The sequence below is a fragment of the Oncorhynchus clarkii genome, chromosome 9, assembly GCF_045791955.1.
Source record: "Oncorhynchus clarkii lewisi isolate Uvic-CL-2024 chromosome 9, UVic_Ocla_1.0, whole genome shotgun sequence".
Taxonomy (NCBI): Eukaryota; Metazoa; Chordata; class Actinopteri; order Salmoniformes; family Salmonidae; genus Oncorhynchus; species Oncorhynchus clarkii.
The window spans coordinates 39,149,981-39,172,269 of NC_092155.1; the positions used below are offsets into that span (position 1 = coordinate 39,149,981).

Genomic DNA, 22,289 nt, shown 5'->3' on the forward strand with positions numbered 1-22,289 from the left:
AGCTGTAGTCCTCTCAGGGGTATGTCTCGGGGAGGTGTAGTTCTCTCAGGGGTATGTCTCGGGGAGCTGTAGTTCTCTCAGGGGTATGTCTCGGGAAGCTGTAGTTCTCTCAGGGGTATGTCTCGGGGAGCTGTAGTTCTCTCAGGGGTATGTCTCAGGGAGCTGTAGTTCTCTCAGGGGTATGTCTCAGGGAGCTGTAGTTCTCTCAGGGGTATACTCTAGTGTTTTATGTGTCCGTGGATTGTGACATCCCATAATAGGCCCCTAACATTGCCAACAGCAGCGTCAGGCACAGAGCACAGTGGGGAGGAGGGTTTCACAGAGCAGCAAGCGCCTGCAGAACATTTTGTTCCCCTTTCCCTAATGGTCTAGCCTACAAAACATCTACAGTGCCTTCAGAAAGTATTCATACCCCTTGACTTGTTGCACATTTTGTGTTACGGCCTGAATTGAAAATATATTATATTTATTTTCTCACATATTTACACACATAATGATAAAGTGAAAACATGTTTTTAGACATTTTTGCAAATTTATTGAAATGTAAATACAGGAATGTCCAATTTACATAAGCTTTCGTACGCCCTGTGTCAATACATGTTAGAATCACCTTTGGCAGCAATTACAGCTGCAAGTCTTTCTGGGTATGTCTCTAAGAGCATTGCACACCTGGATTGTTTTAAAAATGATTCTAGCTCTGTCAAGTTGGTTGTTGATCGTTGCTAAATAGCCATTTTCAAGTCTTGCCAAACTGTAAGTAGACCACTCATGATCATTCAATGTTGTCTTGGTAAGCAACTCCAGTGTATATTTGGCCTTGTGATTTAGGTTATTGTCTTGCTGAAAGGTGAATTTGTATCCCAGTGTATGTTGGAAAGCAGACTGAACCAGGTTTTCCTCTATCATTTTGCCTCTACTTAGCTCTAAACCGTTTATATTTATTATTTAAAAAATCCCTAGTCCTTGCTGATGACAGGAATACCTGTAGCATGATGCAGCCAACACCATGCTTGAAAATAGGAATAGGAGTGGTACTCATTGATGTGTTGTGTTGGATTTACCCCAAATAAAACGCTTTGTATTCAGGCAGTTTTACTTTAGTGCATTATTGCAAGCAGGATGCATGTTTTGGGAATATTTTTATTCCGTACAGTCTTTCTTTTGTTCACTCTGTCATTTAGGTTAGTATTGTGGAGTAACTACAATTTTGTTGATCCATCTTCAGTTTTCTCCCATCTCAGCCATTAATATCTTTAAATGTTTTGGCCTCAAGGTAAAAAATCTCTGAGCGGTTTCCTTCCTCTCCGGCAACTGAGTTAGGAAGGACACCTGTACCTGTGTAGTGACTGGGTGTATTGATACACCATCCAAAGTGTAATTAATAACTTCACCATATTCAAAATGATATTCAGTGTCTCCTTTTTTTTTACCCATCTACCAATAGATACCCTTTGCAAGGCATTGAAAAACCTCCCTGGTCTTTGTGGTTGAATCTGTGTTTGAAATTCACTGCTCGACTGAAGGACCTTACACAATTATCTTTATGTGGGGTACAGAGATGAGGTAGTCATTCAAAAAATGTTAAACACTATTATTGCATTATATGCAACTTATTATGTGACTTGTTAAGCACATTTTTACTTAGGCTTGCCATAAATACTTATTGACTCAAGACATTTCAGCTTTATTTTTTTTAAATTCATTTGTAAAAAACAAACAAACAAAAAAAAGAAATCAAACATAATTTTACTTTAACATTATGGGGTATTGTTACACAAAATCTAAATTTAATACATTTTAAATTCAGGCCGTAACACAACAACATGTGGAAGGGGTGAATACTTTCTGAAGGCACTGTATTTCTTCTGATTTAGAAATACAACTGAGTACATGCTTGGGGTTATCACAAGGAATTACCTTCAAGTGCCCCAGAAGAAACGGCTTTATGAATTCGGCAATGCTGTACATTAATCGTAGAGAATTGCATGTTGTTTTCCCCCTCGTAAGCCAGTTCAATGGCTACTGGTATTGGGATGAGATATGAATAAATTAAGTTTGCTATTATATTTTGTGTGTGATATGTTTCTGAATTGAATCCATTTGGGGAGGAAATGTTGTGTGTGTCTGTACTGCCTTCTGATTCAGAGGGGTTGGGTTAAATGCGGAAGACACATTTCAGTTGAATGCATTCAGTTGTACAACTGACTAGGTATCCCCTTTTTACTGACGTAGACATTTGCTGGAAGACTGGAGCTACTGTAGCTGCCACTAGGGGGAGTGCAATTCTAAGGCATAACCATCCATATTGTCTTTTGCTGTGTGGGAGCACACTGATATGACTCCTTGTTCTTAGTTACACAATGATCAGACTGATAAAAACACCATCCTTAATCATATGAGAGACTAAGTATAATCACAGTTAGCCCTCTTTAACTTCTACCATCCATCCATGACTTCATCCCCCCAAAATTGTACATTTTTAATCTAACTAGGCATTTGGGTTAAGAACAAATTCTTATTTTCTATGACGGCCTGGGAACAGGATGTAAATCCCTCCTGTATCTGAACTACCACCCTTCCATCCCTCTTTCACCCACCGTCTTCCCATTTCTTTCTCCCTGATTTATTCTGTCACTGTCTCTCTACACCTTATTCCACCATATTTCCTTTCCAACACCCTATAGATCGCCCACTGCTTCTCATCTCCTCATCCACCCCTGAAGCCAGACCCCTCTCCTGGGTCACCCTACCCCATGTAGAAGTGCTGATCTGTAGGCTTCCTCTCAACGTACAGGGCGCTGGGCAGGGGCCATTTCTCTTTGTGTTTATTGACTTCACGTTCACATCTCCCTCTTAGTGGACGGCTGGACGCCATGAGATTCTCCTGGTGGATTATCAGTGATTGACTAGAGATGTTAAAGTGAGTGGGTGTCACACTACTATAATGCCCCATATCAGACCGCAGTGCGCTGGACAATAGAGACAGTGAGAGCATGTCAAGCAGATCAGCTCATTCATTCTGATTGATTGCTCAAGTCCACGGTGTGCCCTTTACCCGACTTTCAGTTCGCTGGACCAGCAAATTAATTTTAATACAGCACCAAGCCGCATTTGTCTTCTAGCTCAGGGTTTCCTAAACTTGGTCCTGCCCCCATTAGTTGAATCAGCTGTGTAGTGCTAGGGCAAAAACCAAAACGCACCCTGGGGGACACACCGTTATTCCTCCACCAAACTGTACGGTTGGCGCTATGCATTCGGACAGGTAGCGTTCTCCTGGCATCCGCCAAACCCAGATTTGTCCGTGTGACTGCCAGATTGTGAAGCATGATTCATCACTCCAGAGAACGCGTTTCCACTGCTCCTGAGTCTAATGGCGGTGAGCTTTACACCACTCCAGCCGACGCTTGGTGATCTTAGGCATGTGTGCGGCTGCACGGCCATGGAAACCCATTTCTTGAAGCTCTCGACGAAGAGTTCTTGTGCTGACGTTATTTCCAGTGGCAGTTTGGAACTCGGTAGTGAGTGTTACCACTGAGGACAGACGATCAGCACTCGGCAGTCCCGAGCTTGTGTGGCTGAGCCGATGTTGCTCCTAGACCTTTCCACTTCACAATAACACCACTTACAGTTGACCCGGGCAGCTCTAGCAGGGTAGAAATTTGACGAACTGACTTGTTGGAAAGGTGGCATCCTATGACTGTGCCATGTTGAATGTCACTGAGCTCTTCAGTATGGGTCATTCTTCTGCCAATGTTTGTCTATGGAGATTGCATGGCGGCGTGTTAGATTTTGTGCACCTGTCCGCAACGGGTGTGGCTGAAATAGCCGAATCCACTAATTTTGAAGCGGTGTCCGCATAGTGTATTCTTAGTGACTATTGCTGAAAGCATTTATTAGCCGGAACAGGGTTTCCCTAGCTCAGTCCTGAACTAAAGAACGAGTAAAAACTGAAGAAAGAGCCTTGAATGAGTTGGTGTGTCCAAACTTTTGAATGGTACTGTACATTTTCTACATGACCAAAAGTATGTGGACACCTGCTCATCGAACACATATATGTGTGTGTGTATATATATCTCTTCTCATGTGGCAAAAACACTGCTATCTGAATCTGTCTGTATCCTCAGAGATGTGTTGTGGTTCATGTGTTCATCGGGCCCTGAAAGAGATCACAGCCGTTCATGTGTATGAATCGGACCCATGTGTTGACCAGTTGATTCTCCCATCTCTCTTCCCCCTCAGACACACACTCTAAAGTGCCGTGATCACAGAGACCCACCCACACTAACGCCTGTTGTGCTCTTCACGTCAATTAGAGACTTGATGCTCCAATGGATTTGTCTGTATGACTCCTCTAACTGTGAATTGAGTTGGATGAAACAATCGCGGCCATCTGAAAACATTGTGTGTAAGTTCATAAATCCATCGTTGATGTTGATGAATCCATACCTCTGTGCATTTGCGTTGTCTCTAATTCAATAGGTTACTTTCGCAATGGTTTAGTGAATTCACACTAAATGAAAATGCAATAATTTAGCAGTAAAACAATAGCCTACTTGTTGGCAGTCCACAGCGTCAGTTCAGTAGAATGCATTATGCATTCAAGGAACAAGTCGTGATTAAAAAGAGACAATTGAACTGTCGGTGTGTGTGGTTAATTTTGTGAGATGCGTATAAATGGGGCACCCAGGCTTTGTGATAAGCTACTGATTGATTGTTTGCATTAATTTAATTCCTCATTGTCTCGGCTCACAATAGGTGTTCAGTGTTGCTGCCTGTCTCTTTGTGTTGTGTTTCTGGGTGCCGTTGGCTGGGTCTTCTGGATCACAGGAAGCCCATTTTATTCCAGGAAGTGTGTGAAAGGGGGAAAGCCGTGACTGCCAGTCAGTGGGAGAGGGAGAAAAATGCCCAGATCAACAGGACCTTTTGTGCGTGTGTGTGTGTGTGTGTGTGTGTGTGTGTGTGTGTGTGTGTGTGTGTCTGCCTCTGTGTGCATGCATGCGTATGCATGTGTGAAGCAGAATGGGGGATGGTGATGATGGATGGGGGTTGAATAATGATGAGAGGCCCGGGCCTCCTCCTTACCCCTGTTTCTCATGGACACTGGGACAGCGTGGTACAACAGTCTGACACGGCTTCTCAGACGCACAGAGGAGAACAGACCCGTGCTTGTCTTCAAGTGCAAATCACCAGTCGATCGGAGAAGCTGTGTTTCTATCATCTCAGTCGTTGCTCAACCGTGTGCAGCTCCTCGTTTGAACATTGTGGTGATGATGATGATTTGCACCTGTTTGATCCTGGGCATTGATCTGTCCAAATGAATAAATTCCATTTCCATTCCATTGTATTTTCTTCCTGGATACCTCTGCCGATACTCTTCATACCACCTATTCTCATGTGTCCATTCACACCTCAGATATTCAATTACTTTATAAATAGCTTCATGTAGAGACCAGGTATATTCATTCTCTCATACAATTCAAGTGCCATTGTGTTCGCTGCAATTCCTCATTGACCTTGATGGTTTAAAGGGGCAATCAGCAGTTGCTACATCCACTTATAAATGAATTATATGTACCCATTGATTATTGAAAAATATAACAAATAAATGCCCCATGAGCTTAGTTTAACTATCATACCCCATCACAATTCAAAATATAAGCTTATTTTACTACAATGTTTTTAAACAAAGTAAATGTAAACAAACTACACTGCTCAAAAAAATAAAGGGAACACTTAAACAACACAATGTAACTCCAAGTCAATCACACTTCTGTGAAATCAAACTGTCCACTTAGGAAGCAACACTGATTGACAATAAATTTCACATGCTGTTGTGCAAATGGAATAGACAACAGGTGGAAATTATAGACAATTAGCAAGACACCCCCAATAAAGGAGTGGTTCTGCAGGTGATGACCACTTCTCAGTTCTTATGCTTCCTGGCTGATGTTTTGGTCACTTTTGAATGCTGGCGGTGCTTTCACTCTAGTGGTAGCATGAGACGGAATCTACAACCCACACAAGTGGCTCAGGTAGTGCAGCTCATCCAGAATGGCACATCAATGCGAGCTGTGGCAAGAAGGTTTGCTGTGTCTCTAAGCATAGTGTCCAGAGCATGGAGGCGTTACCAGGAGACAGGCCAGTACATCAGGAGACGTGGAGGAGGCCGTAGGAGGGCAACAACCCAGCAGCAGGACCACTACCTCCGCCTTTGTGCAAGGAGGAGCAGGAGGAGCAGGGCCCGACGTCCACAGGTGGGGGTTGTGCTTACAGCCCAACATCGTGCAGGATGTTTGGCATTTGCCAGGGAACACCAAGATTGGCAAATTCGCCACTGGCACCCTGTGCTCTTCACAGATGAAAGCAGGTTCACGCTGAGCACATGTGACAGACGTGACAGTCTGGAGACGCCGTGGAGAACGTTCTGCTGCCTGCAACATCCTCAAGCATGACCGGTTTGGCGGTGGGTCAGTCATGGTGTGGGGTGGCATTTCTTTGGGGGGGTGCATAGGCCTCCATGTGCTCACCAGAGGTAGCCTGACTGCCATTAGGTACCGAGATGAGATCCTCAGACCCCTTGTGAGACCATATGCTGGTGCGGTTGGCCCTGGGTTCCTCCTAATGCAAGACAATGCTAGACCTCATGTAGCTGGAGTGTGTCAGCAGTTCCTGCAAGAGGAAGGCATTGATGCTATGGACTGGCCCGCCCGTTCCCCAGACCTGAATCCAATTGAGCACATCTGGGACATTTGATTTCCATTGATAATTTTTGTGTGATTTTGTTGTCAGCACATTCAACTATGTAAAGAAAAAAGTATTTAATAAGAATATTTCATTCATTCAGATCTAGGATGGGTTATTTTAGTGTTCCCTTTATTTTTTTGAGCAGTGTATATAGCCTCAAAACATGGTTAACTATAATTTTGTTATCATGAATGGTCAGTCCTTACGTCTATGAATTTTAGTGGTTACATTTCTCCAACCCTACCCTTCAGCTTTTCACTGAAACGGGCGCGGAATCGCTTTGTTGTTTCAACTGCTGATCGCTGTTTAAAGCAACATTGCTTGCCCTGCTTCTACCTTAGAGGATTTTATTCCCAAAACAACTCAGCCCTTGTAGCCTCTGCCTATTCTGATTACAGCATGGGTGTACACTCATGCAGTCGTGGGCAATGTTGTGGCCACTCCCCATCGACGACGTCGGGCCAATGAGAGAGCTTCCATTTGCAGTTTCAGTAGTACCATGGTGTTGCCCGGCAACCAGAGTCGGCACATTTCTGGGAGGTCCTGTGTGGATGGCAGCAGCTGTTATTCACTTCAGGAGAGAGAGAGCGAGAGAGAACATGTTAAGGTACAGAGATTGAGGGAGGAGAGACAGTTTAGTCAGAGAGGAGGAAAAGGAGGAGCAGAAGAGGGGGTCAGAGACACAGTGAGAGAGAGTGATAGAGGCAGAGGAGCCACCATCTCTTGCCTTTATCGAGAAAGTTTGCTTCTGCAACCAAAGAGGAGGAGGAAGGAGATGGAGGCAGAATAATAGGCCATTTCTAAGCCTGGTTGAGACGGTGTCTATCAGAGCAGAGAAGAGAGGGATGTGTGGTGTATGGAGGATTCGTCCTCTGTGCTTCTGCACTCCAACACACTACAGTACCTGTGCCTGCTGGAGCAGTGGATCTAGAGCTATGCCTCCCCACAGGCTCCCAGCCTGACACACTCTGGAGGGACGGGAACAGAGGACAGTCTGGGTGACCTGGATACGAGCTGAGCAGAGCTGAGCTGAGGCAGTCCACAGTGTGCAAGTTATTTGAAACAGATCCTGACTTCAACTGGGTTTGGGTTGATCCAAACAGATCCAAATAGGTTTTAGTCTGAATCTTGATCTAACGCTGGTGTTTGTTGAAACACGTCCAGAGCTGTTCTGGTTCTGGCCTGCGGATGACCATAAAAGTTCTGTAGTGTTCCAAAGAGGTTTTACCGCTTAGGACCAGGACAGTTTGCCAGAAGAGGAGAATCCATGTCTGGCAATCCACACAGTGAACAACTGGGCAACGTTTTATATCTGTAGTGCCATGATGTTTACTGGATCTGCTAACAAGAACATACCACACCTGGCACAGGAACCTACACCTGGCACCATGGACTAACCTGCTCTGAGTCGCTTTATCGTGGCCCCCTGTTGATCTTTTGCAGGAGAACGTAGGAGCCAAAAATGTGGAAATTAAAGACCTTCTGTATGGATTACTGGCATGTGTTGTGTCTACATCCTCACAATACCTTTCATAAGAGGTAAGTTGACTTTAGACGAGATGTTTTTAGTATTTGTTTTGAAGTCCTGCAGGATAGGATAAGATGTGCCTGTGGATCTTTTCTTCCTGCTCTTATTAGAACACACCAAACTTCAATTAAAACTATATCAAATATTGTATATAGATTCATGTTTTAGAGACAAACTGTAAAAAACGACAACAGAACAGTGTTTAGGCAAATTGCTGACTGAACATTGCTCTGGGGCCTGAGCTGACTGGGCCGCAATTGATTTCCCTGAGTGAAACTAGTTTACGGTCATTTATTTTCCTGCACTACTTGGTTAACTCACTTGGTCTCTTGGTGATGCTTGTCTACTTAATGGTGTCTAGTGTAAGGTACTGGAGCTGCTAAGTGCTTAGGAGGAGAGAAAAGGTGTGACTTGACTCAGCATCCACTCCTCCTCTCCTCCCTCTTGGTCTTCACCTTTCACCTAGTGCAGGATCTCTACAAGGTTGTTCATTCTGTTTACTGCGCTCATCAGAGCAGATTGTGAATCTGTTTTTGAGTGTTTATAACCTACACATTACAGGTTAGGAATGTATTAATGTTACTGCACAGTCTCCTTGGAATGTTATAGGATTAGATTTAATGTTGGATGATTGGATCACAACTCGGTGTTATCAGCTTAGTCGCAGAAACAAGGAGTGGGAAATACTGTTCAATCGGCTTTAAGTGAGTGCAGGGTAGGTCATTGTACTGAATCTAGAAATAGGGTTTCCTCTCAGCTGATATATACAGAACTGTACATACAGTAGTTTATGCGATAGGAAGTTGGATCCCCCGATTACTTCTCACGAACCTATTCATTCTCTCCAATTCCCCTGCAACTCTACAGGGACTATAAAACACCCCTCATGTTGCTGACTACCTGTCACAACACAGATAGCTGTCGTTCTATATTCCAGTAGAGCTGCAGTGATTACCCCATGAATCTGTTCAGAATACAAATGTTTAGCTCAGTCCCACAGAATAGATATGCTCTATTAAAATCAAGTGGAACAATCAAGGGCTGACTGGATAGATATATATATTACACAATAAAAGCTTTCCAACGTAGACTGCCGTTCCAAAGGCTATCTGACAGTCTCATGGCTGTTTCTATGTGATTGCGTTGCTTTGTGTTTCTCTGATGCCACTTCATGCAGGAACACCCCCCCCCCCCCCCCCCCCCTTACCACAGATGTTTGTAAGAAACACTCATATTGGGCATGTTGAAGCTTCAAGAGCAATGAGAAAATGGTTGAATGTTCTACATAACCATAGAGCATCCCCGATGATAATCAAAACAATCATGATCAAATGTCTGTTTTCATAACTCATCTAATGACTATCACCTGCTGCAACTTCACGACTGTTGTGCTGATAATGATATACATCACAGGCATAGCCTACATGTGGCGTTTTACTGATGCTTTACCCATATAGTTAGTTTGATGTTGCCGACGGCGTCAGAATGGAGTCAGAACTGAGCTGCGTTTGGAGACATGAAAGACTGATCCAAGGCCCGTGGAACCCTCAGAAGCACCTGTCACATCTATATATGCTAATGTATTCGCTCACACACGCGCAAGCATGCACACTTTGGTCATTAGTATTCAGATTACGAGGACATGTCCATAATGCATTATTAATGCATTACATAGCAGGTTTTATACCCTGAAAATTGTGCCTCCTGCCATTTTATATTGCTGTGAATCCCCATAAGCTGTAGGTACAAGTGTCATAGTGTGTTGAGTTGATCCCGTGGTGTAAAGTATCTAAGTAAAAATAAGTTGTTTTTTGGGTTATCTGTACTTTTACTATTTTTGACTACTTTTAGTCCACTACATTCCTAAAGAAAATATGTACATTTTACTGCCATACATTTTTCCTGGCTCCCAAAAGTACTAAAAAAGTTACATTTTGAATGCTCTGGCAAGACAGCAATATGGTCCAATTCATGCCTACTGCCTCTGATCTGGCGGACTCACTAAACACAAATACTGTGTTTGTAAATGACGTGTTGGAGTGTGCCACTGGCTATACGTGCATTTTAAAAACAGGAAAATCGTGCTGTATGATTTACTTCATGTAAGGGATTTGATGTATAGCATTTACTTGAACTTTTTACTTGAATGATTTGTTTTCCATCCCTAATTAAGTACATTTAAAACCAGATACTTTTAGACTTTTACTCAAGTTGTATTTTACTGGGGGATTTTCACTTTTACTTGAGTCATTTTCTCTCTCTCTCTCTGACACTATAGTTTCTTGGAAAATATTTAGCATTACAGGGCTGTTGTTTTTTTATTCCATTATCAAAACCTGTTATAGAAGCCAAGTCATTTATGCTTGGTCTAAAAGACTTCATTATGCTCCTAATTCCTCAGAGTCACTGGAAAGATGCGGTCATGGGGCGTAACTCGAAACATCAGCAAAGGGTTTACGGTAACATGGTTACATTGAGTTCCATGGCTTTAGTAGCTGTGTTGTTCAAGCAAGGCCGCTGTAGTAACTCAAAACAGCCTCTCCCAGCTGCTGAACTGGGGCTAACCCTCCCCCCGCTTGGCCTTCCCATTGAGAGCTCTGTCGTTCTTGGATATGGGCCCATGTATTACCACAGGCACATACACGGCACAGCACACAGGCATGCCTAGCCCACCTCCAGTGGCTATCACAGGCAGTCCCAGCCAGATGGGTTAGGGTGCATTGTAAGGAACGAAAAAGAAGGGGTGTCCTCCGAGAAAGGAGAGAGGGAGGGGTTGTGTAGTAGTTCACAGTGTGGGTGGAGAGCCTTTGTTACGAGGAGGGACGGTTTTAATCTGTTAGCCTAGACATATACTGTACTGAGCCTTTACCTAACTTGGTCATCAGGCGAACTTGCTAGTCTTAGCAACTTTCTGAGTGTGGACTCGGGCAGGATAAACTGGGACAGGGAACTTCTAAGAGGCGCAGCTGAAGAAACTGGAGCCAGAAGAGAAAGAATTCTGTGTTTTTCTATGGAAAGTAAAGGATTGCGGGGTGTAATTTGTGGTCTAGTATATGGGAGTTGGTACAGTGTGTCCCACCACTGACTGTTATAGGGGGAGTTGCCACAGTTTGGTGCGTTTGGGACGTTTTGAAACGTCCTCCCTGCGTGTTCCATGCTGCACATTTTTTCCCCTGCGTGTCTGGTGTCTGCAGTGATGTCACTGCCGCGTGGAATGTGATGTGGAAGTACTGCATTTCAAGCCGAACAGTAAGGTAGGAGATGATCTGTAATGACTCCTACTGCCTGGTCTGGTAAAAGACCGCACGCGTTGGTTCACTTCTGACTGGGCCCCAGAGAGAGGGAAGCACTCCTGGAGAAATGTTACATATTCAATACCCTGGAAGTGTATCATCGTCAGTGTCAGGCTAAATCCACACATAGACAGTAGGAGTGGCAGCAATGCAACGTGTCCTAGATTTTGCATTTACATACCCATAGTAACCCAATCATTCATTTGGAAATGAAGATGTGTTCAAATTTTGAGGCAATCCACAGGAGGAGGGCTCGTCTCAGGTAGTCCTGTGGGGTAAATTGGAATATGAGAGGACATTTTATTCAAAGAAGCAAATCTGTTCCTGAATGTCCCTAGAACAAAGTGTTAGATAAACATGATCTGGGTCTAACTACATATTTTTTTTAAATCTTATTTTTAAAGGCCCAGTGCAGGGAAAAACCTTTTTTCCTGTAATTTTATATACATTTCCACGCTATGAGGTTGGAATAAATGATTAATGGCCTTTTTGTGTAAGAGTTGTTTGATAAGACCACATGAAATGTCAGCCTGTTTTAGTAGAATGGAATTTTGGCCTCCCTGGTGATATCATAGTTACGGAGTGGCTATGGATACAGAGTTTCTCTATCCCAATTTGGCCAGGCTAAAAATATGGATATTTCTGCGCATGTGTGTATATATATTATATATATATATTTTTACGTAGCTGATTGCCCACTCCGCTGCCTAAGTAGCTGCTGTGCTGAGTGCGCTGCTGCAGCTCCCGCCGCGCCCCCCTGCTTGATCGCCTTTGTCTGGTCGCTGGTGTAGCCTACAAACTTTATGTTGTACACACAACTGTTCAAACTATTGCATTTCATGCCTCAGTAAGCATAATGCAGCTAGTAGACTACATGCAGCTATTTAGATGTTTTACACAAAATACATTATTGGCATGTTCGTAGAAACTTTATTGTCAGTATTGCAAACATAAGCACAACACAAACAGGCAGTCTAGCGATTTCATGTTCTTCTTAGCTGCTGAGTTGCATGCAGCTATTTACTCACGATATCAGCATATATGGCATAATGATCTCGCCCATTTGTCAGACTTTTTTCAAAGGTCTGGAAACACCCTCGGCTGCCCAGAGGTGGAACGCAGCAGGACAGACAGTCTTATTAGCGATTTGTTAGGGTTGTGTCAATCGAATCTGGTATCAGGATAAATATGACACTGAGTCACCGAATTGTATACTATGTATTTTTTATTAGCTAAGCAATAAGTGGTCAATGCAATTTTCGTAAATACGGCTCTCTGTCCCACCTCGCAGGGCAAACAGAGAACTGACTTGTTCCTGACAAAGATATTATAATATACTCTGATGACAGAAGTAGTTTCTGCTTCCGAGCCGGCCTGTCAGAGTAAAGACTGGGCGTGGTTTAGACTCACCCAGCCTATCGTTGATTGTTGGCGCAGAGCTGGTCCCATCCCCCGGGCTCTCCGGCGGTCAGTCGTTGTAGTTGTGTAGAATATACAGTTATCAGGCACCTGGCTCCTGTTATCTAACAAAAGACCGTTTGTTCTCGCAACACTACGTTCTGAATGTGCCCCCCCAACTCATTGCACAGTTCCTGTCTTCATGTTATTCTGTATTTTTCCATCATGAGAAAGGCCCATGGCCCTGAAACTGTTAACAATGTCTCAAGTCAGCTATGTTGCATAACACATACATCTACACAAGCCAACAGCAGATAATATTCAATCACATATATGGTAACGGGCTATAGTGCATAACACAGAATCCTCATAGATTTAATGTTTTTTTTTCCACCATCATTGCACACATTGGCTAAGTTGCGCAGGAAGCAGACAGGCCGTTAAGTACTGCTCTTTTTTTTGAGGAACTACAATACGGCAGCAACTATAAAGATTAGCCAGCGCTGATCGTTTTTTTTTTTTCTCCTAAGAGTTTTGTCTGCGTCCTGTTTGTGCAACTGCAATATCCGTGACAACCGACAGAGACGGTTGTAGCCTTCATAACATATGTTTTGGAATGATCATTCACATCGCCGCAGGCCTATTTATTTTTTTCTCAGTTGTTCAGAAATATGAGGCAGAGACAGGCGTAGGCTACATCATCATGGCTCAGAAGAGGGCGAGAAAAGAGAGAATCACGACGGGAGTGTGAGCAGCAGCTACGTTAGAAAAACAAATGTGTGCATAAAATAACACATGAGCAGAATATGATCCGGTGGGGCGGGTGTGGGCGAAAACTCTGTATCCGTAGCCATGGCCAATTAGTTAATAGACCAATAAGAGAGTTCCAAATGTCTTTGCCAATAACAGCAAATGTTCTGTTTCCCCCTCCCCACTCAGACCACTCCCAGACAATCCTAACAAAATTATTGCCTGAGACATTGCTCTTTGTTAAGAAGCTATTTTTGTTTTCAATTAAAATGGTCAAAAAATAATCACAGTAAGGTGCCTAATTGTTACCCAGAAATGATTTGATATTGAGATAAAAAGGGCTGCATTGGACCTTTAATAGGCTTGTGTTGTGATTGGCTTATTCCGTTTACTTCTTCCTGACTTTGCACCTTTCTGTGTTTTTCTGAGTCATCCATCTTCTGAACCCAGTTGTGCTGATTTTAAATAAACTGTTATCTCTCCCTCACAAGACATGGACTGACCCAGGAGTAAAATGCCTGTCTCTTCAAAACACACTGTGCTTCTGAAAAGTTTTCATTTCTCAACTTTTTTCCAGCCTCCTCCCGGAGTTGTCTCCTCCGATAAAATCTCAGACTCTGAAGCTTTCACAGGTGTCTCGTTCAAGTGGAGTTAGTCTCTGGCAGGAAGAAAAGGTTGTTTTGCAAGAAAGGCTAGCTAGACTGTCTGAAGTGAAGAGGCTTTTGAGGGAGTTGTTGAAAACAATGGTCTGACTGTTTGACAGTGAGAGCGGCTGAAATGACACAGTAGAAGCAAAGCAACCTGATCTGATCCGTATTCCAGGGCAGCGAGTGGAGTGGATCACAGCAGCCATGACTTATTTACTGTGTATGTGTGTGTCTGGATAGCATCTCTGGTGCCGAACGCTCCTGCATCCCGTCCCCAGTCCAGAGGGAAAAACAAGAGATCAGGCTGTTGGGTTTCATCTGAATGTGAAATCCAGTGGAGTCTACTGTAGTCTCATACACTTCCTGCATCTCCAACTGTGTCTGTGTCAGTCATTGTGTCCATGTCCGTGTCTGTAACGTTGTTTGTGTCGACACTGGGGTGGAATAGGCTGAAACCGGGGTTGTTGTGACAACCCTGCCTCATGATAGACTCTAGGAAGAGCAAATGGACTAACCCAGCCCGTGGGAAGTACAGGCCAGAATGTGGACCTGGTCTGAAGATGTTCTGACTTAAACTGGACATCTTGACAAACAGCATCTTGACCTTCGTCTGGACCCAGAGAAGAGAGACTCCGGATTCTGCACGTTTGGTCCCTGTGTTGGTACGCTGGGTTTATGTTGACAGATCTTTTCTGGGCAGAGAGGAGACAGACGTGTGTAATGGAAAAGCTGTAACATGACGTGTCCTCCCACTGTGGTGAGTTCCCTTCTGGTGTGGAACAGCTTAGACATGTCTGGGGAAATCGTTTTGGTCAGAAATGCCATTTGAGGGAGATGGTAATGAGCAGTTGTTGCCATTTTGAAGTGTGGTTGTTTTCCTGCAAACAGTATTGGACAGTTTGATATTTGTATTTGTTGAAGTATTGATTGATCATGTTGAAAGTAGTGCGTCGTTCTCACACACACACACCACACGCACACACATACACACACACACACACACACACACACACACACACACATACACACATACACACAAATTCACAAGTTTACTCACCTGTGTTCATAATTGATTTTGCACCCAAAGTGAGCGTATTCAATTGGAATTTACACAGTATATATTGTATCCTCTAGATGTTTTCTTGTGTGACTACAGTAAGTCCCTTTACTGTTGGCTATGTGTGTGTGCCGTTCTTTAGCTCTATTGAATGTTGGAGTGAGTGTCCACATCTTAATAATTTAAACGTGTTACTCACAGAGGGTAGACTGCACCTTGAACACTGAATGCATAAAAGTATAGCCCTTTCTGTGATTGCTGAGCATCAATTCTTAGAATGGTCCTTGTGCACTGCAGTTGGTCATGTGTTGTGATCAATGATTTATTTATACACTAGATTACTAATAGAGGGCACTGTGTTGAAGCCACCGTGCCTCCATCTTGGCACTCCCCCACCATTGTAAAACATTTTTGGAATGCATTTATTAATGTCTACATTCATTTTTACCACATTTATTCTATTACAAACACCTTAATGCATACTTTTTAAATTGTCAAAATCTATATAAACATTTTCCCAAAAGTGACATTTTTTGAGATTACTAATGTTACTGTCCCCACTACAACAACAAAAATGTAGTGCACAATTTCAATTCAATTTACATTTCAATGGTGTATCAGGTAAATTGCAGTGGTTTGAAGGGATTGGCCCATTCTATGAATTATATTTCAATGATCGCAACGTCACCCACCCTGTGTTACAAGAGCATGTTGTGAAATAGTTTGACAACCCTGTTTGTAAGCTTTTAAATTATATCCAACTCAATCGTTCTTTTCCCATGATGAAGACATGGTAGGGTGGGGTATGCAAAATGGGTCAACTTTTCATCTGAATGTTTTTGGCATTCAGGGCCACTTTCTGACCACTTCTTGTTTAAAACAAAAGGGCTGCTGTCAAAAAGTGATTGAATTCAAATGGATTTACCCCTAACTAATGAGTACTGATGGAGTTATTGGGTTAAGATCGTCTGAGTTGTTGAAATCTCTTGTGTCTTTCACACGATCCCCATTCTTTCACAATACATCAGAAGTTGTTCTGCTACGGCAGTGAAGCTTCACTCTTTCACACGATCCCCATTCTTTCACTTTCACTTTCGGCACAGTATTCTAGTGTTGGTGGCCAGAATACACTAAGAAATGCCACAATGTACATTGACTCCTGCATATACTTCTATTTGCATGATCAGTGTAAATCTAACTGCTGTAGCTCAAAGGCAGGCACTGCCTCCGTCTCTTCTTCTGCATCTTTCTCTAGCAGCCCTTGTGTTCTCCTACTTTTGATGTCATATTCCTTAGCATCTCGTCTCTGTGGCTGCCTGGTGGATAATGAGGGAGCGTGCTGCATTAACTTATGTAATGATGAGGGGGTGGGGACGATAGGAGAGAATAGATGAGCTCATGTTGCTGCACTGCAGCTCTCACACACACACTGCACCATATGGTTTATTCCACACGAGCGTACGCACACGCACGCACGCACGCACGCACGCTCCCGAAACACATGCACACAAAGAGTACGGTGCCACTACCTCTAGCCAGAATTAGCTACCAATTTAGCTCTACTGCAGAATCACAAGGTTGCCATCTTCTTTATCTCGTTATCTGTCTTTGAATGATATGATGTGAGTGAGGTGTGTGTTTGTGTGTGTGTAAGGTCTGTACATAGTAGGAGCACGTGAAGAGTTTCATTCCAAAACGCTATACACTGAGTGTACAAAACACATGCTCTTTCCATGACATAGACTGACCAGGTGAATCCAGGTGAAGCTATGATCCCTTATTGATGTCACTTGTTAAATCCACTTCATTCAGTGTAGATGAAAGGGAGGAGACAGGTTAAAGAATGATTTTTAGAAAGCCTTGAGACAGTTGAGACATGGATTGTGTATGTGTGCCATTCAGAGGGTGAATGGACGATACAAAAGATGTATGTGCTTTTGAAAAGGGTATATTAGTAGGTGCCAGGCGCACCGGTTTGTGTTAAGAATTGCAATGCTGCTGAGGTTTTTCACACTCAACATTTTCCCATGTGTATCAAGAATGGTTCACCACCCAAAGGACATCCAGCCAATTTGACACAACTGGGTTAAGCAAAAGAAGAGAAGTTATCTAGATTCTTCAGCTCTTAGCCATTTTCGGCCAATTTCCAATCTTCCATTCGTACGCAAAATTCTGGAGAAATTTGTGTTCAATCAGCTAAATTATTTTTTAAGTGCCAACTGTATTTAAAAAAAAAAAAAATCTAATCTGGTTTTTGTGCCCAACACAGCCCAGAGACAGCCTTAGTTAATGTGGTAAATTGTCTTAGAGCAAACACAGATGCCAAACAGCTCTCTGTCCTTGTACTCTAAGATTTAAGTGCTGCATTCGACCATGATGTCCTTCTGGACAGACTGGAGAGGTGAGTTGGCCTCTCCGATCCAGTTCTAAATTGGTTTAGGAACTATTTAACTGGTCAATATTTTTTTTTGTCAGCCTAGTTGAACATAAATATCATTCAATTTTGGGTCCGGTACTGTTCAGTTTTATATATGTTATGCATTGGCAGCATTATCAGAAAGCACAGCATTGATTTTCACTACTACGCAGACAATACACAACTTTTAATTTCTGTGTCACCAGAGGATTTTAGCTCCACGGATAAATTATTGGACTGAGTTAGTGATTTTAAATCACTAGCTAAATCAAGACAAGACCATGGTACTTATTGTTGGAGCCAAAGCACAGAGAGAATCTAGCTGCACATTTGAATTCATGGGTAATAAAGAACCTAGGTGTTATTTTAGATTCTGAACAAAATTTCAAATCACACATTAGGAATGTGACCAAAATAGCTTTTTAGAAAACCATTGGTCAACTGCAAAACATAGAGAATGCAGCAGCATGGGTACTGACCAAGACCAGACGGAGAGCACACATTACACCGGTTTTAAGGTCTCTGCACTGGCTGCCTGTGAGTTTTAGAATTAATTGAAAAAATATTCTATTGGTTTATAACTCAATCTACAATTGTGCGCCCCATTACATGTCACATGCTTTTTAGTTATGTACCCAGTAGGTTTCTCAGGTTCTCTGGCACTGACCTTTTAACTAACCCAAAGCCTAGGACCAAGAGGTATGGAGAGGCAGCCTTTAGTTTTGCCCCCAGCCTCTCGAATAGTCTGCCAGAGAACCTGAGGGGTGCCGAAACTGTGGACATACTGTATAAAAAGGAGATCTTAAAACATCTTTTTAGTTTAGCTTTTTCTTAGGGTGCTTTTTAGATGTTCAGTTTGTGTTATTCATAAGTTTTTTTTATATGATGATTGTTGTGTAGTAAATATTTCAGCTTTTATTTTCAGTGTTTTCTTTCCCTGTAAAGCACACTGTTGCATTCCACGTCTGAAATGTGCTGTATAAATAAAGCTTGCATTGATTTGGAGTCAACATGGGCCAGCAACCAAATTTTGGAAGGTGTGTGTGTGTGTGTGTGTGTGTGTGTGTGTGTGTGTGTGTGTGTGTGTGTGTGTGTGTGTGTGTGTGTGAAATATTATAAAATAGCTCAATGGGCCACCGGAGTGCTTTCAGCTCTGTCTGTCTGAGAGATTGTACAAGAGAACAGTAGATCAATTACCCTGGGCCTTGGGTTAAAGCTGAAGCATTACAAATTCATAGGCCAAGATTATTCAGAGCCGGTTGATGATGGATCCTGTGCTAATAGATGTATAGTCCACATGTTGGAGGTCATCAAATAACTGAACGGATCATCATTATTTACGCCCCATTCATTCATAGAATTGGCAAATGACATTTTTTAGACCGAGTGCGATCCTCTGAGACTACAACTATTGATTGCCCTGTTAAAGTATTCTGTAGCTTTTTATCCTGTTGTGACCTATTGATGTAGAATACTGGACTACTTCATCAAACTTTTTTTGTGGTCAGGTGCCACAAAAAGGAACCTAGGAAAATTAAAATTGTCTCAGAACTGGGCAGCACGGCTGGCCCTTGGATGTACACAGAGAGCTAATATTAATAATATGCATGTCAATCTCTCCTGGATGAAAGTGGAGGAGAGATTGACTTCATCACTACTTTTATTTATGAGAGGTATTGACATGTTGAATGCACCAAGCTGCCTGTCTAAACTACTGGCACACAGAACAGAGTATGGGAGGCACACAGTACTACATAGAGCCATGACTACATGGAACTCTATTCCACATCAAATAACTGATGCAAGCAGTAATACTAGATTTCAAAAAACAGATTAAAAAAAGACCTCATTGAACAGCGGGGACTGTGAAGCAACACAAACATAGGCATCCACACACACACACGATAACATATGCACTATACATACACATAGATTTAATACTGTAGACATGTGGTCGTTTTGGAGTAGGGGCCTGACGGCACACAGTGTTTTATGAATGTATTGTAATGTTTTTAAAATTGTATAAATTGCTTTGGCAGCAGCGAATGGGGAGCCAAAATACAAATATTAACAAGTTGTGCCATTTATTATTTTGGGCATGAACTAACCCTAAAGCTACACTGCTGAGTATAATCAGTTGACTAGCATGGTTTCAAAGCCTACTGTTTGATCTCCATGGATGGATCCCCACATCTTTAAATTAGTACCTGCCTCTGTGAGAAATTACAGTGTTGGGACTGTTGCATGTAAATAATAATTGAAGTGTACTGTTTATCCTTCTAGGGCATTTTATGCGTTAAGGCCAAATCAAACAAACAAGCAAACGAGCGTGTACACGCTGGAATAAGAATGCACCGTAGTGAATGACAGAAAACAGACGAGCCGTGAGCGTCAACGCCGTCAAAGCGGCGTGCGCTTCAAATTAGAAACCAAGTCTATTTTTCCTCACGTCTACGCGAAAGCAATGCTCGTTTGCGTTTCATTTGATTTGGCCTTCAGGCCTAAATCGTTCTTTGACAATTATTAGGAAGTACTTCTTCTGTCAGCCTTTTCTGTTACCGTGACAACTGCGTGCAGTAGTTCCATCAGCGTTTGATGATGAGCGTGCACTGCTCACATGCACTGCTCACGTGCACAGGTCCTCACCGTGGAGGGGCTTTTCTCAATGACAGTCATTCACATTTCCAACAAAGCCGTCTTGACACAGTGAGGCTTTTACATGTATTTCAACTGAACATGTTTTCGCAGTGGTTATTTTCTTTACTCTGTAGATATTTTTCTCAAGGACCGAGTATTCCATAGGAAAATGGATATGTTATGGATGTTTCTGTCATCGTAGTTAAGTATAATGGGGACTTACTCCATCATTGCTCTCTGTCATCAAAATGACACTAAAGAAAGATCTTTAACAACTGTAGTGGGATTCATTGCCAAATATTTCAGTCAGAGACCGTAATTGGCTCAGAAACATGTCATTCTGTCTTTCATTCCCCTGTCTTGGTATTGGACTTGGAAATCAAACCATTTCTCTCTATACAGTACTGTTACTGTCAGCTTCACAATCCCCAAATGAGCTCCCCAGAGAGAGAATCTTATTCCTCCGCTCACTCCTGCTCATCCCCAAACACACTATATATATTCTCCATCTTCTCTTTCTCGCTCACATTCTCCTTCATTAAGTGCAGTCGCTATTTTTACTCACTCACTTGTCAAATGAAATCACAGAATGGTTTTGGTACTGAATTGCTGTGCACTGGCTCCATCTGTTGGTGAGAACATTTTTACGAAAGAGGACCGGAGTCCCCATCCACAGCTTAAAATGTTCCCAAACCAAGTCCCTTCATACAGTAGCTCTTAAGTCTCCACCCATACAGTTGCTTTGGTGTTTAGTTGTAGTAAGTGAAGGAGAGATGCACAGCCCTTTATCTGTCTTGGCTAACTAACAAGACAGATAAACTAACTAACTCCCAGACAACATCAAAAAAACGAGATGACAAGTATGCCACTGTGAACTCCCCAAGGGCAGAGACCTGAGAAATGAAAGGATGTGGGATGTCTTTACCCTAACAAACAACTAGACAAGTATTCCACTCTGTTAACTATTTGAGGACAGAGAAATAAGAGATGAGGGGATGTGGGGAGCCGTTGGCTTGTGTGTATTCCCTCAGAGTATTCTTCAGCTCTCTACTCTCCCCTCTCTCTCTCTCTGTCTCTCTCTCTCTCTCTCTCGCTCTCTCTCTCTCTCGCTCTCTCTCTCTCTGTCTCTCTCTCTCGCTCTCTCTCTCTCTCGCTCTCTCTCTCCACCTGGCGTCTCTCCAGCGGTTCCTCCATCTGATTACTGCTTGTCTCTATAGAGATCTATAACTAACGTTTACTTACTATTGTTCAGAGAAAGTGGGGGTTGCCTGCTGGGAGCAGAAAGAGAAAAAAGGCAGCATTATACTGTAAGGCAGCCGTGTTGGAAGAAATATGATATGAATATGATGTTCTAGACCCAGGTTAATGCTGGGTTGAAATTGACGTAGATGAGTTTAGAGCCATTCGATTTGACATGTATCTAGTAGCTGACGCAGTTACGCAACATTTGATTCTGGGTTTCCAAGATTGCTTCATACAAATACAAAAAAAATAACATTTTACAGTACAGCTATTTTACAATAGGTAAATCCTGTGGTAACTGGAATCTGGACTAACGGAGCCTTCCATGGAGAGAGCTGTTTCTATTGTGCTCCACAAGGTGCTGACAGACACAGTGTTGTGGTCTCTGGCCCAGCATAGAGTCAGAGGACTGGGCTAGGGAGCTTTAGCGAGGCCTTTACAGGACACAAGGCCCAGAGGAAAGACGGGGAGGTGGAGGTTTCCTGGAAGCCGGATGATACTGACAACGTTTTCCGCTAGCGATGTCCATGGTTTCCGTTTCAGATTATACAATCGCATGCAGGGATTAGTTTTTCCT

The 22,289-nt window shown here is 42.8% G+C and overlaps 1 protein-coding gene across 4 annotated transcripts in view; it reads left to right on the forward strand.

Moving 5' to 3' along the window:
• Positions 1-22,289, forward strand: part of LOC139416277 (IQ motif and SEC7 domain-containing protein 1-like) — a 192,965-nt gene that overhangs the window by 114,820 nt on the left and 55,856 nt on the right. The window contains exon 1 of one of the 4 annotated variants that reach the window (XM_071164743.1): positions 11,477-11,526. The exons of the other annotated variants lie outside the window; for them this stretch is intronic. Coding sequence (XP_071020844.1) covers positions 11,492-11,526 — 35 coding nt within the window. The 5' untranslated portion in view covers positions 11,477-11,491. Of the gene's footprint in view, positions 1-11,476; positions 11,527-22,289 lie in introns of those variants that run through there. 4 annotated transcript variants of the gene reach the window in all.